Genomic DNA, 15858 nt, shown 5'->3' with positions numbered 1-15858 from the left:
TGGGGGCACAGGGGGAGGCATTGCTTGATTCCGACTGCACTTTGGGTAGTAGGTCTTAATGAATTACTTGTTGAATGAATGGTGGAGGGAGATACTCATTTATTGGTAATGTTGTTTCAAGCAACCAAAAACAATTGTGTGGGAGAAAGCACAGGAACCCGAAAACTCATGAGGAATTGCTCAGTTTCCACCGTGAGACTCCAAAATTCAAAGACAAGTTTTAAGTCATTACGTGTAGAAGTGTATTGAACTTATTATTATAAAATTTAGGTGTGCTGTTTCTTGGCATTTGGAAGGACAGAATTACTTTCTTACTGCAGAGCTGTGAATATACGTTCACTTCCAGTCATCTGGCTGTAGGTAAACAGCTGGGACTTTGAGTGTTTAGTATTCTTCAGATGCATTTTATTCAATCAGTCCTCAAAAAAAATACTTTATTCCTATGAGAGCTGCCAGAATAAGTGATAGATTTTAATCAAAGATGTTTGAAAAGCAGTTATTACACAGGTTCTAGTAAGGATGGTGGTGTAGCTGCCTGTGTTACTCAAATCCTCCCACAACCACATCAGAATAACTTATAACGAAACTACAGAACAGCCATCATTCTGTTGCTGGAAATCTAGCTGAACAGAGGAGCTACACCCAAGGATATAGAGGAGAAGCCACACCGAGATTTCCCTACATCTGTGAAGATGCAGAGTGGGCTGGTCCCACATCCATGTGTGATGGAGTTTTAGCTTAGCTGTGGACGTCCTTCTGAGGAGCAAGAAGGTCTCAGCCCCACACCGGGCCTCCCAGCCCAGAGTCCCAGTGCCAGGAAGAGAGAGCCCCATAACTTCTGTCTGTAAAAGAAACCATGGCGATGGTGGCGAAGTACGGCAGAAGCTCCCGGAGTCCCAGGCATTCTTTTCAAGAGGCCCGCACAGGACTTACTTGGACTCACTTGCCCTGAGTTCCAGCACTTGGGCAGCAGCTCGAAGGGTGCCAGGGACATCTCGGGAAGAACTGGAGGATCTGGCCTTAGGGCGAACTGCAAGGATGGCTTCCTCCCAGACAGAAGTGCTGGTAGAGGCCATTGTTCCTCTGCCGAGCCCTCCCCAACAGAGCGGGCAGGCGGGCACCACGTCTGAGTCTCCATCAGTCTGGTTCCCATTGTTTGCCCTGCCCTGGGCATTTCCTGAGGCCTCACCCCATCCAACTCACATCCCCTTCTCCCCCTGAAGCTGTTTCCGGTGGCTTTTCCTTAGGAACGGCCTGTCCTGTTTCAGACTGTCCTAAAATCTCTCAAACAAGCAGCATCTGGCCCATGCGTTGCTCTCACCATTGTAAGGACACAAAGCACAGGGTTTGTTCTTGTACTAATTATTGTACTATTTTCCGTACGAGCAACTGTAAACCTCCTTCTGCCCCGCTCTGAACTGAAATGTGACAAAGAGCATACAACACAAATAACCAGTGACTCCGGGAAAATTCTTCCTACTGATGACATTTTTAAGGACGTTTTCTTTACCTATCAAAAAATCCTTTGGACCAATAGAAGAGAAGGGCTGGCATTTTCTTTACAAGGTACAAAAGCTAATTGTTTTGTTTTCATGCTCGTGGAAAGTTTCTTTTTTCTTTAAAGATCCAAATAGCCCCCTCTCTACTACGGCCACAGCTTGTTTTACTTACCTCTCTTTTGGCACCTACTGTTTATCCAATCCGTTTACAAAGCCAGCTTTTCCTTCTAACCCACACGGACAGGGAAAGAAAAAAACAAGAAGAAAATTTATGTTTCTTGAATTGTCTGCTACATGCTTTATAGTCCTTTCATTTTTATTTATTTATTTTTAGGGAGGGGAGGGAGGGAGGGGGAGAGAGAGACAGAGGGAGAGAGAGAGAAGGGGGGGGGAGAGGGAGAGAGAAACATCAATGTGCGGTTGCTGGGGGTTATGGCCTGCAACCCAGGCATGTACCCTGGCTGGGAATCAAATCTGAGACACTTTGGTTCCCAGCCCGTGCTCAATCCACCGAGCTATGCCAACCAGGGTATAGTCCTTTCTTTAAAAATTAAAAAAATAATTATGGTTGACATACTTCTTTCTTTTTACATTTTTACAAAATTCCAGCTCAATCGAGGTATAATTGACAAGTAGAACTGTAAGGTATTGAAAGTATACATTGTGATGAGTTGGCTTTATGTCTCTTTCATTTATTCAACACATATTCATTTCGTACAAGGTCAAGCACAGGCCTCGGCGGCGGGATGACTGCCTTGCCGTTGCCTGTAGCTGAGACACGTAGAACTTCTCAGTCGGTGTGATAAATGCAACGGAAGGAGAATGGGAGGGACTATAGGAACACCAGAGCATCTGCCTCCGATAATGTAGAATCAAGGATGACCCTGTGGAGGACCCATCCTGTAGCTTAAAGGAGCAGGTAACCCAGGCAACCACAGAAGGGACAGCCAGTAAAAAGGTCTGGGAGCGTGAGACGGAGGAGGAGGAGAAGGTGAGCCCAGGCGACGGTCACCCAGGGGAAATGCTTCACATAGCCCCTCCCTCCCACCCCCTGGGAGGTAAGTATTACTATCCCTTTTTGTTTCCACATTTTGCCCCAATAATATTTAAATGTTTACTCTTTAACTTATCACCGTCTGAAGAATGAGGTGCTGGCCATAGCAAAAGCAATACTCAGGACGAAGAAGGGAGAAGTCCAGAGCAAGATAAAATAATTTAAGCTTTGGCATGAATCAGAAAGGTGCTCAGTGCTTGAGATGACCAGTCCCTGCTGCTCCCTGGGCTGACAGAGGGGAGGCATCTGTCACCTGTGTGTCCACAGGGAACCTGCTGGGATTTGCACTTCCTGATGCTGTGGCAGCTCACTCACCTTGACCACCTGCCAGCCTCCATTGATTTCGCCTTAACTCCGTCTCTTTGGAGAGACAAACCAGCTATCTTTGAGTTACATTTCACCTAAATTCTTGGAAATCAGTTTATTTATTTCGGTTTCACCTTTAGCTTGCCGTATATTCTCTCTGTCTCTGCATCAGCGAACTGGTCTGGGTCAGCATTTCCGAGTACACCACAGGACCGAGGGGCTCTGCGGCGGATGTCAAAGCTGCCGCTCGGTCCCAGGGAGGGGCGTGGAGGGGGTGCAGGAAGGGACACCCTGCGTGACCCGTGGAAAGAAGGAGCGTATAGAAGACGACATGGGATGTGTTTGCCAGGGCTGCCTGAACAAAGGGCCACAGACTGAGTGACGCACTGAAATCTGTTTTCTCACTGTTCTGGAGGCCTCAAGTCCAAGATCAAGGTGTCCGCAGCTTTGTCTGCCTTCTTCCTTGTGTCTTCACTATCTGTGTAACTGTCTGTGTCTTACTTTCCTCTTCTTATAAGGACACCAGTCATACTAGAGTGGGGGCCACCCCCATGACCTCTGTTAACTACCTCTTTAAAGTCTCCGCCTCCAAATACAGTTACATCCTGAGGTCCTGGGGGCTGGGGCTTCACCGTATTAATTTAAACAAGATGCAGGTCACATCCTGTTTGCTTTGCTGGAAAAATTTCTAGGGAACTCTCTAGTGTTCATTTTCACTTTGAGATACAAACGTTTCAAGAGAGAAAGGAAAGGGAATTGGTTTTTTAAAAAATTTTTTATTTATTTTCAGAGAGAAGGGAAGAGAGGGAGACAAACATCAATGTGAGTGAGAAACATCACTGTGTGGTTGCCCCTAGCACACCCCCAACCAGTGTGACCTGGCCAGCAGCCGAGGCATGTGCCCTGACTGGGAATCAAACCCGTGGCCTTTCGGTTTGGTTCACAGGCCAGCGCTCAGCCCACTGAACCACACCAGCCAGGGCAGAAATTGGCTTTCTTTTCCCTCTTGTAAGCACCTTCATCTTTCTCTTCCGTTCTGCCCCAAAGTTCAAGTGCAGAAATTTCTTTCAAACGACATCAACTTACTTCTTCCATCTCCCCCCCTCCCCTCAATACTTTAGGAAACTTTGCTGGCTATAACTGTGGAGACTGCAAGTTTGGCTGGACGGGCCCCAACTGCGACCAGAAGAAACCGCTGGTCCTGCGGCGGAACATTCACTCTTTGACGGCCCAGGAGAGGGAGCAGTTCTTGGGCGCCCTGGACCTCGCAAAGAACACCACCCACCCCGACTACGTGATCACCACACAACACTGGCTGGGCCTGCTCGGGCCCAACGGGACGCAGCCGCAGGTCGCCAACTGCAGCATTTACGACTTCTTTGTATGGCTCCATTACTATTCTGTTAGAGCTACATTATTAGGTGGGTCCTCCCGCCTCAGATGAACATATATTCTTATAGGTCTGGGTTTGGGGTGGGTGGGTAAGGTAACTTCAGGCAAGGTAACTAACAAGAGCACAACCGGAAGGAAGGGTTAGGTTTGCGAAAGTCAGAAAATTGTCACAGGCTGCCTGAGGACAGGCTGGAGCAGCCCCTTCCTGCACCCGGGCTGCAGATGTTGGAAAATGCGCTCCGGTTCCTAGTGTAACTCTTCTCCAAAAAGCTGTTAATTCTCCACGGCAAGAGTTGGTGAAGCGGAAGCAAATTCTTTCTGATTCCAGAAGGACACATTTCTAAATCTGGCCATGGGAGTCCTTGCTGACCTTACCTTCAAATCAGAGGAATTAGCTGAGCCTGTGCTGGAGCACAGGAGCTTTTCTCTGGGCAGGACTGGAGTGCGTTGGAAGTATCTCCATAAATGCACAAGTGTTAGTCTTTGGATGTTCGGGGTGTCATTGATGACACCCAGCACCCCTGGGCTCCCTAGGGATTTCCTGGAGTTGCCTTGTCAAGAAAAAGCGTGAGCCAGCCCAGCAACCCAGTGACCCTTCTGGCTTAGTGCTCTAACCATGTGATGCTGGATGCTTGAGAAACTGGTGTCTCACCCTCCTGGATCCTAAAATTGGATTTGGCGGTGGGGGAGTGAGGGCGGGGTTATCCGTTAGGAACTTCATTCATCTAGGAGGTTCAGCTTCATCCTCCGTCCTTTTTCAGTCGCGCAAAAGCCATAAACACTAGGTTCCAGCATCTGCTCAGTGCAGTTCTGAACCCTTGGCTGCACCTGCAAGGACCCCCACTTTGGGGGCCCCTCGCTGGGGGCAGGGCGGATGAGGACCTCCAGCTCACTTTGCATAGTCCCCTCCTCATTGGGAGCTGTCTGTCTCTGTGGTGTTTGTCACCGGTTCTTCGCCACTTGATTCTCCCTCATCATTATTATTTTTTTCATTTGACTTTGAATGTATGTTTTTGAATTTAAAGAAATTTGTAATTAAGTGGACATACAGTATCATTGTCCCTCATCATTTTGTTTTGCAAACCTTCGACTTTGTTCTGGATTAGAACATTTTAAAAGGATGAGGTAGCCGACAGCAGCAAGGGCAGCCCTGCCTGGGTGTCTCGTAAACACTTGCCTCTCAGGCCGGCGTCTGTCTTTCTTCATCAACAGATAACGGAGGCTCTTCTGCCCGTCAAACCTTTATAGCTTTCCCATCGTGACTCTGAGGAATTTTTGTTTTATGAGAGGCTAGTGTCTCAAGAGAAAAAGAAAACCGTAGTTTCTGGTCGTACCGAGAAATTAAATTTATACTCGTGTCTGTTCGGCTCTCGGAAGTTATTATAGGTACTTTGAGAAAGAGCTAAAGCTAGCTGAAGTTTCTACATAACCATCAAAGGCGGTTGTGAAGGGAGGAAGAAGGATGAAACGGGCAGCAGCGAGGTCATGAAATGGCCCACAGCTTTTCAGAAAAATTGGCAGTTCCAGTGGCCAGCCAGACTGGTTGGGAAGGTATTTTTCTCTCTTCCCGACTCGGCGACCGTGCTTGTCAGCCGGTCGTTGTAACTGATGGATGGGCTGAGGCAAAATCCGTGGGAGTTCTTTCTGGTTTCATAAGGGCTGAATTAGACGAAGTGCAGTAGAGGTTGCTTTATTTTAACTAATCCTTCTTTTAGAAATATATGCATTTGTAAGAAATCCATTAGAAAATGCCTTTTAAAACCATATTTCATTGAGGTCTAAATGATCTATTCCTTTGGGTACTCTGATTTCATCGTAATGACATATCACTTAAAGTTAAGTACATAACATGGGCTGAGAGTGATCTGAATTTCTCCGGATCTCTGCTATCAGCCAGACTTTCAAGAAACGAACAGAATTTATCCCAAAAGTGCTAGTTGCTTCCAAAAATTGTTTTGCTGTCAATGTTGTTGCTTTCAGAAAGATAGATGACAAAAACAATTTTTTTAGACTAAAACACTGTGGATTTATAGGCTTTGCAGACACATCCTAGTTTGTTTGTTTTTTTAAATTCTATTCTGTGATTTCTAACTAGTTTCCCTATGTTTCAGGACCAGGGCATCCGTACAAGGCCATTGACTTCTCGCACCAAGGACCCGCCTTTGTCACCTGGCACCGGTACCATTTGTTGTGGTTGGAAAGAGATCTCCAGGTTGGTAAATACCATACCTTTGGTTCTTTAAATTTTGCTGTACATTTCGTGAGGACCCTTATTTGTCTTTGCATTACATGCTTTCTTGTGGCGCCTGACGACATGAATTAAATGACTAGACATGCCCTTTGCTTTTAGCGACTCATTGGCAACGAGTCCTTTGCTTTGCCCTACTGGAACTTTGCCACTGGGAGGAACGAGTGTGACGTGTGCACAGACCAGCTGTTTGGGGCAGCGAGACAGGACGACCCGACTCTGATCAGTCAGAACTCGAGATTCTCCAGCTGGGAAATTGTCTGCAATAGGTAATCACATCTGATCCAGGATGGAAATCCAGAGGCTATATTTTCTTATGGCTGAAAGAAGGAGGCTTGCTTTATATTTCCGCTTCTAATGCATGTTGGGTTCTGTTTACATGTTTCTGGAAATGGCTTTCCTGAGGGAGGGAGGATTTTTTAAAATTCTAAGCACTGTCATAAAAGACAGAGGTAGGAAAATCACATTCGTGAAAGGAACATGCCTGGCCATCATTTTGAGATCAACCATTTTAGCACCATATTCCAAGCATTGTAATAGTGCTGAGAATGTAAGGCAGAATAAAATACAGCTTCCCTTTTGAATATCGTTTTACATTTACAAAGGTGGATTGCTTGTAAACAAATGGTCACACAGTGTGGGAAGTATCATAATAGATGTGTGCACAAAGCCAAGGAGAGAGGCAGGGAAAGACTCTAAGGAGCGGAGATGACTATTCTGAGACTTTAGGGAGACGCAGCCCTCAGCCAGGTCGGGTAGGGTGGTGAGCGTGTCCGAGGCGGAGAGGCGATCACGTACAGAGCTAGAAGAGTCTCTGCAAGCAGTCTGGTATGGCTGGACTGCAAGGTGCTGGGAGTCCGGAGGGACAGGTGGAGGATGAGCCCTGGTACTGACTCACACAGACGGTGAGCAGCCCGCAGCTCCTGAAGACGCTGTCCTCAGTGAGTCCTTGAACTCGTTTCTCTTTCCTGCCACACATCTCAGAAAAAGATTACCCAGGAGGACTTCCTTTATTTGCTTTTTTCCAAAATCCCGTTTTTAACCCTGTTGCTCTAGCTCCCCTGGCCGGGGTCTTTAGGCTGTTCCAGGGCACAGAGCTTCACCGCCCACACCCCTGAGGCTGGGCATGCACGTGTTTCCAGGGGTCTAAGCCTGGCAAGCCGGGGTCCCATCATCTACACCCTCGGCTTTCCCTGCAGCCCTCGGGACAGTGCTCCGCGCCACAGAGGGGGGTAACAAATGCTTTTTATGTGACTTAGTGTCATTTCATAAAGCACCATTTCTCCTAGCGCCTGGAGGTACCAATAGGTGGTATGTGGAAAGCGATTTTTACAAATTCAGGCGATGCTGAATAAAAGACTTTTTAAAAAGATTTCAGAATGACTCAGAGCATTTCTTATGTAAGTGTGTTATTATTATTCTTTAGGAGGGGCCTAAACTCACCTGACCCTGGCACCCTTATTTCCTGGGTCATCTCCTGGGGACACGCTGGGGAAATGCTGTCTTGGAGGGTTGGTTTTGTGTGTTTGTTTGTTTGTTTTTTTGCCTAGTTTTAGGTACTGGCCTCTTCTCATCCTCACATGCACTGATTCTATTCTCACACCCCTGGTACTATCCCCTCACCCATTAAAACCCACCTGGAAACCGCATTACCATTTTCTCTCTGTCAATGAAACCCCATTCCGAGGGTGGGATTTCAGACCACGACGGGCACGTAGAAGAGTCTCTGGGGGCACGGGGCTCTCTCAGCCACCACGTTTATGACATAACCGGCCCCACTGGCGCAGAACATTTCCTCTCACGGCGTTTGTGCTAAGAGCTCCCCTCCATCCTGCTTCACCCATTTTCACTCTGACCAGCCCCCCATTTGCCTTCGGTTCACCTAAAACGCTCTCCTAGCATTACAGGGGCCCTTCTGCCCCAGATGGCTTAGCTCAGTACAGTACTGGTCACCCCTTCTCTCTACAGTTACTCAAGATTTGGTGCACATAGTGGGGATCGCCATCCTGTCTGTAAACCCTCTTCCTGTCTTTCCGGGGGAATGGTAATTATTATGCATATGTATTCATGTATCACTTCTTGCATCTATGGTTTTGAAACTGATCCAAAATTACTTGTGGAGGTAGTACATTCACCACATAATTTTGACCCTCATAAGGTGACTGTAATACATTTCGATGTGCGACTCTGGGTGGTTTGCTTGGCCCGAGGTTATGATGCTGTCCACACACTAAGACATCTCCTTCTTCACCCCCCGGCGAATCCTAGCTTGGATGACTACAACCGGCAGGTCACTCTGTGTAACGGGAGCTACGAAGGGCTGTTGAGAAGAAACCAAGTGGGAAGAAATGGAGAGAAATTGCCGTCCTTCAAAGACATACAAGATTGCCTGTCTCTCAAGGCGTTTGACAACCCTCCTTTCTTCCAGAACTCTACCTTCAGCTTCAGGTAGGCACCCTGGGCTCTGCCACACTGGCGCCTCACAGCGCTGGGAGATTTTTGTGCCTGCGGCTGGGCTGAACCAAAAGGAAATCCAGGTGGTAGGAGGCAGTCAGGAAGCTAAGTGACGGAGGGGGGCTTGATAAGAGGGCATGGCGAGGGAGCAGTCTCAAGAAAGCCACCATCCACCCACTGTCACTAATAGTGCCGTTTTAATCGCTTAGCTATTTAAAACCATTTTTTAAAAATTTCTAATTTCTGTATATGGATAGAACCAGAGTACCTCATTACATACAGTATTTTACAAATATTTGCTCATGCTCTTTCTTTTACTTTCCTGTCTTTTAAAAATAATCCCCTTCCATAGACCCTAATATCTGGGTCTGATATCTCGGAGGAGAATCACAGACTTAACGCAACTCAAATTGCAACTCAGCAGCGGCTTTACCATGCTTGCAATTTGAAGGCCAGCTAATAATTGTCTCCCTCTAAAACCTAAGAAATATGTATGTGTCTAAACAAGATTTTAAACAAAGATGAATGGGATTCCAAAAAGAAATGGTGGAGAGATTGATATTCTCTGCCCAGACCGGGTCTTCTCTCTGCCACCCGTGTGTAAGTTATATCACTGAGGGTTCTCTGGGGCCAGGGGCAGGGTGGGCTGCACCTACAGGCAGAGGCTGAGCTGAGCGTGGCAGGTCTCAGGGTCTGTGACGGGCTGGCACAGTCCTCAGGGCAGCAGTGTCAGGGGCAGGGTGACATTTACAATGGTCTTCTTGCGGAACAGGCCTCGGTGTTCCATTGTGACAAAAATGCTTTGGACACAGATTGCATTCCATGTCAATTTAAGGGAGTGGTTCTCCAAGTGTGGTGCCCAGGTGACCATAATTGGCCCCCCCCAACCCCCCAGGAATTAGCTAGAAATGCAAACTGTGAGGACCCAGCCTGCACCTACTGAAACAGAAACTCTGGAAGTGGGGCGTGAAATAAGTGTTTTTCTCCAGCAATAAGTGTTTTTCTGTTGTATGCTTAACTTTGAGGATCCCTGAGTTCAGGTATGGGCAATTAGAATTTCCCGAAAATGGGGAATTCAAAAAAGAAAAACAAAGATGGAGAAATTCCGGGATGTGTTTAGAACACCGAATGTATATTACAGCTACGCTGCAGGTCTATTTAGTTGAGAAATGGGAGTATAAAATTATACGTTAATTCAAACAACCTTTATCGATCACAGACCATGTGCTGGGCATGGGCCTGAGCTGTCTCAGCAGAACTGCAGGAGGTTGCTGCCCTCTCGGAGTTTGTAGTCCTGCACAGGAGACAGGTGTGAAAGTAGACACTTGTCATTCAGGACACAGGAGAGATACAGTCCACCTGAGCAGGTGAAGAGCTAGCCCTGCATAGGGGTCCCCTCCCCTGGAGCAGGCCATCCATCATCAGAGGTTGGGGCTGTTTTAGTTAATGAGCCAGGACAGAGCGGCCCAGTTCCCTGCCCAGCCTCCAACCAGCAGACGCTTCTGTAGGCGGGAACACGCAGAAATGCCTTCACTGAGCCATGACCTTGTTGCTGACCTACTGCTTTCCCCCAGGAATACCCTGGAGGGGTTCGACAAGGCGAACGGGACCCTGGACTCTCACGTGATGGGCCTCCATAATTTGGTCCACGCCTTCCTGAACGGGACAAGCGCTCTGCCGCACTCTGCCGCCAACGATCCCATTTTTGTGGTACGTTCAAAGCCGTGGAATAGCAAGAACGTTTTCTGGATATTATGTTGGATTTATTTGCTTTTCAATAACATTGAAGTTTGGTCTGTGTTTGATTCTCTGTGTGAATGAGGGGGTGTATGCCTGTATAAATTAACCTGAATCTTCACCACATGGGCGCTTTGATAGCATTTGAGGTCCCCTTATCAGAAACGAGTGCTTTGGAAATGGTTAGCTTTGGCATGATGCTAGGTAGAAGTTTACAATCTAGAGGTAGAGCCGTAAATTCATGTAATGATACTATAAATTATATCATAATAATTTAGCATAATTTATGTCATACATTAGCATGGTGATACATGATTTTTAATTGGTGAAGACAGTGGTGTCGAGGATAAGTGGGGGGCTAGGAGGGTGCTGCACGGCTGCGGCATGAAGCCCGGCACCCTGGCACCTTCGAAGCAGCACACTCGGCCCAAAGCTCTGTCGGTGTGTGGTCCTGGCCGCTTCACTTCGCAAAGGATTCTGGTTGGAAACCAGCTGCCCCTGCTGTCGGAATAACACGTGTCTACTTTGTAGCGGATCTTCCATGCAGAACACCCGCCAGAGGAGCGTGTGGACTTCCCTGGGTGTATAAGCACAGGTCTTTCACTTCTTCTGTGTCTACATGCTAACAAGTGTCTATAGGTGTACTAGGATTTGTTCTTGTACTTGCTTTCACTGTTACACACCCCCTAGTAGCAAATCTACTTGAAATGGGGAGGGACATATGGCCACTACACACCCCCAATCACCGGGAGCTTCGGACACATAAAACAACCTAGTAGAGCTGAATGGGCAAACTGGGCTGGGTCAGTCTGCAAACTTGAAGGTGTATTCTTTGGTCCTGGTGTTACCCAGCAAGAACTGAGGCCAGAGCAGGTCTGCCTCTGGCTGGCCCGTAGTGTGTGGGTTCTTGACTTTGTGCAGGAAAGATTTCACAACATGAGTGCAGGTGATTTTGAGAGTACGCTTATTAAAGCGAGGGCCAGCGAAACAAGGAAGGGCGTCGACTAGAAGAAGCGACAGGAGAGCCTCGTTGGGGCTGCTTTGCTCACTGGGGGGTCAGAGGAGCCGGGGCCTTGGAGACGGGCTCAGGGGCTTAGCCTGGGACTGGCTGCTGCTGCCCACTGCTCCTCTGGTTGCAAGTCTTGTGGGAACTTTAGAGTCAAGGTGAGAAAAGTAAAGGCACGCACCTGAGAGGAAAGAAGTCATGGGCATGCTCCTTGGAAGAAGAGCATGCATGTCCTGGGTTCTTTGTCTTGAGGGTTGTAAAGGTTAGGAGTTTCGGGGAGGTCTTAGGGGAAGATCACAAGAGAATGTTCATCCGTTTATGCTAAAGCACCAAAATGGGATTTATTCCCTTAATTTCATCCGTCCTTGGGTGTGGTTGGCACCAATGGCACTAGTTGGATTTCTGCTCTCTATCTCCCTGAGTGGGGTGACTTAAGCTACTTACACTCTGGTTGGAGAGGAGAAGCATAAATCACAGAGTCTTAAGTGTCCTTGACTAGGGAAGAAAGGATTTTGCGATTTACTAGACGGCTGTAAACTGCTTGGCCGTGTAACTGTCTGTCTCAGTTTTCCTACTCCACCTGTCCTGGCTGACTGGCCTGCCCTAGTATGCTCGGGATAGATGATTTCAGAGCAACTACAAGGAGAAATTTCACCAGTGGTCCTCTTTTATTTTGGCAGTATTTTCTGTTTATATTCTTATCCAGTTGGGATTGTATTAGAGCACACAAACACTAGATGCTTCCCTCCACCCCCAATTTTCCTCGCCTTAAGGTTACTCTTAGCAATGTGTTCTGGTCTGCTGAGATGCCATAGCGGACGCAGATGGGGTGGCTGAAGCAACTGAAATTTATATCTCCCAGTTGTGGAGACCGGGGCACCTGAGGTCAAGGTGCTGGCTTACTGGGCTGCTGGTCAAAGACATCTGCCTTCTGACTGTGTCTCTACCTGACGCAAAGAGAGAGGGAGTGAGCTCCTAGTGTGTTCTTATAAGAACACTACTGTGTTTTGCTGTGTATAATCCACACCCATGTTTATGGCCCAAACTCTCAGGAAAAAAAATCTTTCATTTTAATTTTTTAATTCAACTATTCATTTTTTTGGTATTTAGATACTTGATTGTATTATAAAGGAATTTTAGCATTTACTTTTGAACATATTATGGTACAAGAAATTTTATATAACAAATGATTACAAAACACAAGAACAGATACAAGGTATTTCAAATACCACTCATGTATAATGCACATCTTTATTTTTCCCTGAAAACTTTGGGCAAAAAGTGTGCATTATACATGGCAAAATACGGTGATCCTATCATCTCAGGGGCTCACCTTGATGACATCATTTAACCTTAATGACCTCCTATTGGGCTCCCTCTCCAAAAAGAGCCACCTTGGAGATGAAGGCTTTATCACATGAATATGAGGTGTGGGGTGGGGTGGGGTCACAATCCAGCCCCTAGTACACTGCACCCTGAAACCACCAGATTATAGCCGTTTATGTTTCTGGGTCAGAAATCAGATCTGCTTTATTCGGCCCTGCCTTGTGCAGTCTGGGAGCCTCTCGGACTGACCGACAAGCAACCTCTGTTTGCCACCCTGAAAGTCCCGGTCACGGCCCGCCGCCCTGCTGCTGGGGAAAACCGCGGCCTTCAGCAAAGCAGCCAACCATAAATTCGGCCTCTACAAAGCTCGTCTAGAAACTGTCGAGTACACCGCAAATGTCATCGTGAAAATATCAGTGTGTTTTATCGTCGCGGGTGGGAAAGAATCAGAGAACTGCGCGCTGCCCTTGAATTTCCAAACCTTAATTAAGGTTCGTCTTGTTCTCCCGAGCAGACAGGGGTGCCTTAAGGTGATTGACTGACAAGCACAAAGTCAGAGGTATTTCAAAGATGATTATTATTCTTACTCCCTCCATCCAGGGTACAAAATAAAGGAGATAGGAAGCGGGAGGGTAAAGGCGGAGCTGCCACGACCCTAAGCTTGCCCGGTGGTGTAAAGGCGGAGGGGCGTCCTGGACCCCCAGGTAGATGGGAGCCTGGTAAAAGTGAGCTGGGAGGAATCCTGAGACGAGAGCAGTTGGTGGAACTGTCCCTTCTGCCTAAAACCCGCTGCTCCCCCACAGGTGGCAGCGATACGTGAAGGGATTGTCACAAATGCGGACCACTGGTCCCGCCCCCTAGGGAGGGGAGAGCAGAGCAGACCCCTTAGGTCTCCGCAGCCACGCGTGTCCTTCTGGAAGAAGTCCGCCTCGGTCAGCGGCTCTGCCTTGGCATCTCACGTCTTCTTTCCCTCCATCATCCAGCCATAAGCTTATGCCAAGTATTTCTGGTGTCTTCCTTCTCTGCTATATGGCCATACATCTATGAATCTATACTATACATCTCCAAATATGATTTTATTAAGACATGCATTTTCTTTTCTCACTTTTGTTTTTCAATTACGATTACCATTCAGTATTATTTTATATTAGTTTCATGTGTACAGCATAGTAGGTAGACAGTCACATATTTTACAAGGTGATGCCCTGATATTTCCAGTACCCTCGGGACACCGTACACAATTATTGCAATACTGTTGACTACATTTCCTATGCTGTACGTTACATCTTGGTGACTATTCTGTAACTACCAATGTGTACCCCTTAATCCCTTCACCTTTTTCACCCAGCCCTCCAACCACCCTCCCCTCTGGCCACCATCAGTTTGTTCTCTGCATCTGAGTCTGTTTCTGTTTCGTTTGTTTATGTACTTTGTTCTTTAGAGTCTGCGTACGTGTGAAGCTGTGTGGTATTTGTCTTTCTCTATCTCACTTATTTCACTGAGCGTAATGCCCACTAAGTCCATGCATGCTGTCCCAATGGTAAGGTTTCATTCTTTTTTAGGGCCTAAAACATACGCTTTCAACTGGGGATCATTCGTACCCATAATCCATATTCATCAGGAAAGTTGTCACAGTACTCCTTATCCAAGTACTCCAAAATATTATGCGTAGAAAAGGGGAATCCTCTGATGAATCAAGAATCATACCCCCAATCTGTCCTCCCACTAAAGGGAACGATGGCGATGCTAGTGGTTTGATTTCCAGCATCCCGAGTCTCAGGGACTGCTACGCCTTATTTCCTCCTTTCCAGGAAGCCCACCAGGTGTACCCAGCTTCGCAGCATTGTTCTCTGAAGGGCCAGATAGCAAGTATCTTAGGCTTTGCAGGCTGCCTCTGTGGCAGCCACTCAGCTCTGCCACTGGAGTATAAAAGCAGCCATAGAGATTACATGAACAAATGAGTGTGGTGTTCTAATAAAACTTTATTTATAAAAATGGGTGGTAAGTCCTATTGGGCACAGGCTGTGGTTTGCCAGCCCCTGTGCTAAGGGATTAATGTCCCTTCTCCGCAAAAGGGATATCTCTTTAATCATACTTCTCTTCTTGTTCTGGTTGGAAGGCCACATTATGACTTTATAGATGAGGAATTCCACGACTCACAAATTTAATAATTCAAAGATACTAGATGTTTAATTATTCTTGTCTTCATTAGTTTACATTTAATGCCTTTAAGATTTAAAATTTTGTTTTTCTTTGGGATATGTTATCATGTACATATAAATAAACAAAAAGCTACCACCTTTTTTTTTAAAAGGCACTGAAGAAATAATGATTTAGCACTAGTTTCGGAACTCACAAGTACTGTAGACTATTTACAAAGAGTTTCGTGTTGAAACCGATTTAGCCTTACATGATTTTTTACGTATTGAGAGCCAGGTACAAAGCATTTAAGTTAACAGAGTTATAGCTTCTGGAATTTCAAGTTCGTAAGGCAATTCATGCAAATATATTGCATACGTTTATTAAGATGATTTTTTTAATGCGTGAAATCTCTTCAAGCAAGAGCGGTATAAAGTTGTGTGTGGTCACAGCGGCAGTACAAGAAAGCATGGTGATAAAATACAGAAAAGCTCTGAACCGATTTCTGAAATTCTAATAATTCCTAAAGTAGTTGAAGGAAATACATGCATTTATCATGGAAAAAAAGGTTAGGCCACAGCTAAGTAGTGCTGTCTTCCATTCAATTTAGATGTAACCCAGAAAAGAAAAAACAAGGAGGGAACCCAAGAGACTGTAGAGTTAAACAGTGGAGTTAACTGCCGCAGAAGTAGCAATG

At 46.5% G+C, this 15858-nt stretch overlaps 1 protein-coding gene across 1 annotated transcript in view; it reads left to right on the top strand.

Annotated features, from left to right (window-relative positions):
* DCT (dopachrome tautomerase) overlaps positions 1 to 15858 on the top strand; it is a 32300-nt gene that overhangs the window by 5578 nt on the left and 10864 nt on the right. The window contains exons 2-6 of the mRNA XM_045838886.1: positions 3981 to 4280; positions 6363 to 6463; positions 6602 to 6768; positions 8768 to 8947; positions 10528 to 10663. Coding sequence (XP_045694842.1) covers positions 3981 to 4280; positions 6363 to 6463; positions 6602 to 6768; positions 8768 to 8947; positions 10528 to 10663 — 884 coding nt within the window. The remainder of the gene's footprint in view (positions 1 to 3980; positions 4281 to 6362; positions 6464 to 6601; positions 6769 to 8767; positions 8948 to 10527; positions 10664 to 15858) is intronic.

This window comes from Phyllostomus hastatus, unplaced genomic scaffold (genome assembly GCF_019186645.2).
Source record: "Phyllostomus hastatus isolate PE091 unplaced genomic scaffold, TTU_PhHast_1.1 phas_contig_29, whole genome shotgun sequence".
NCBI lineage: Eukaryota > Metazoa > Chordata > Mammalia > Chiroptera > Phyllostomidae > Phyllostomus > Phyllostomus hastatus.
The sequence above is the reverse complement of the archived record's forward strand: the minus strand, read 5'-3'. Positions and strand labels throughout refer to the sequence as shown.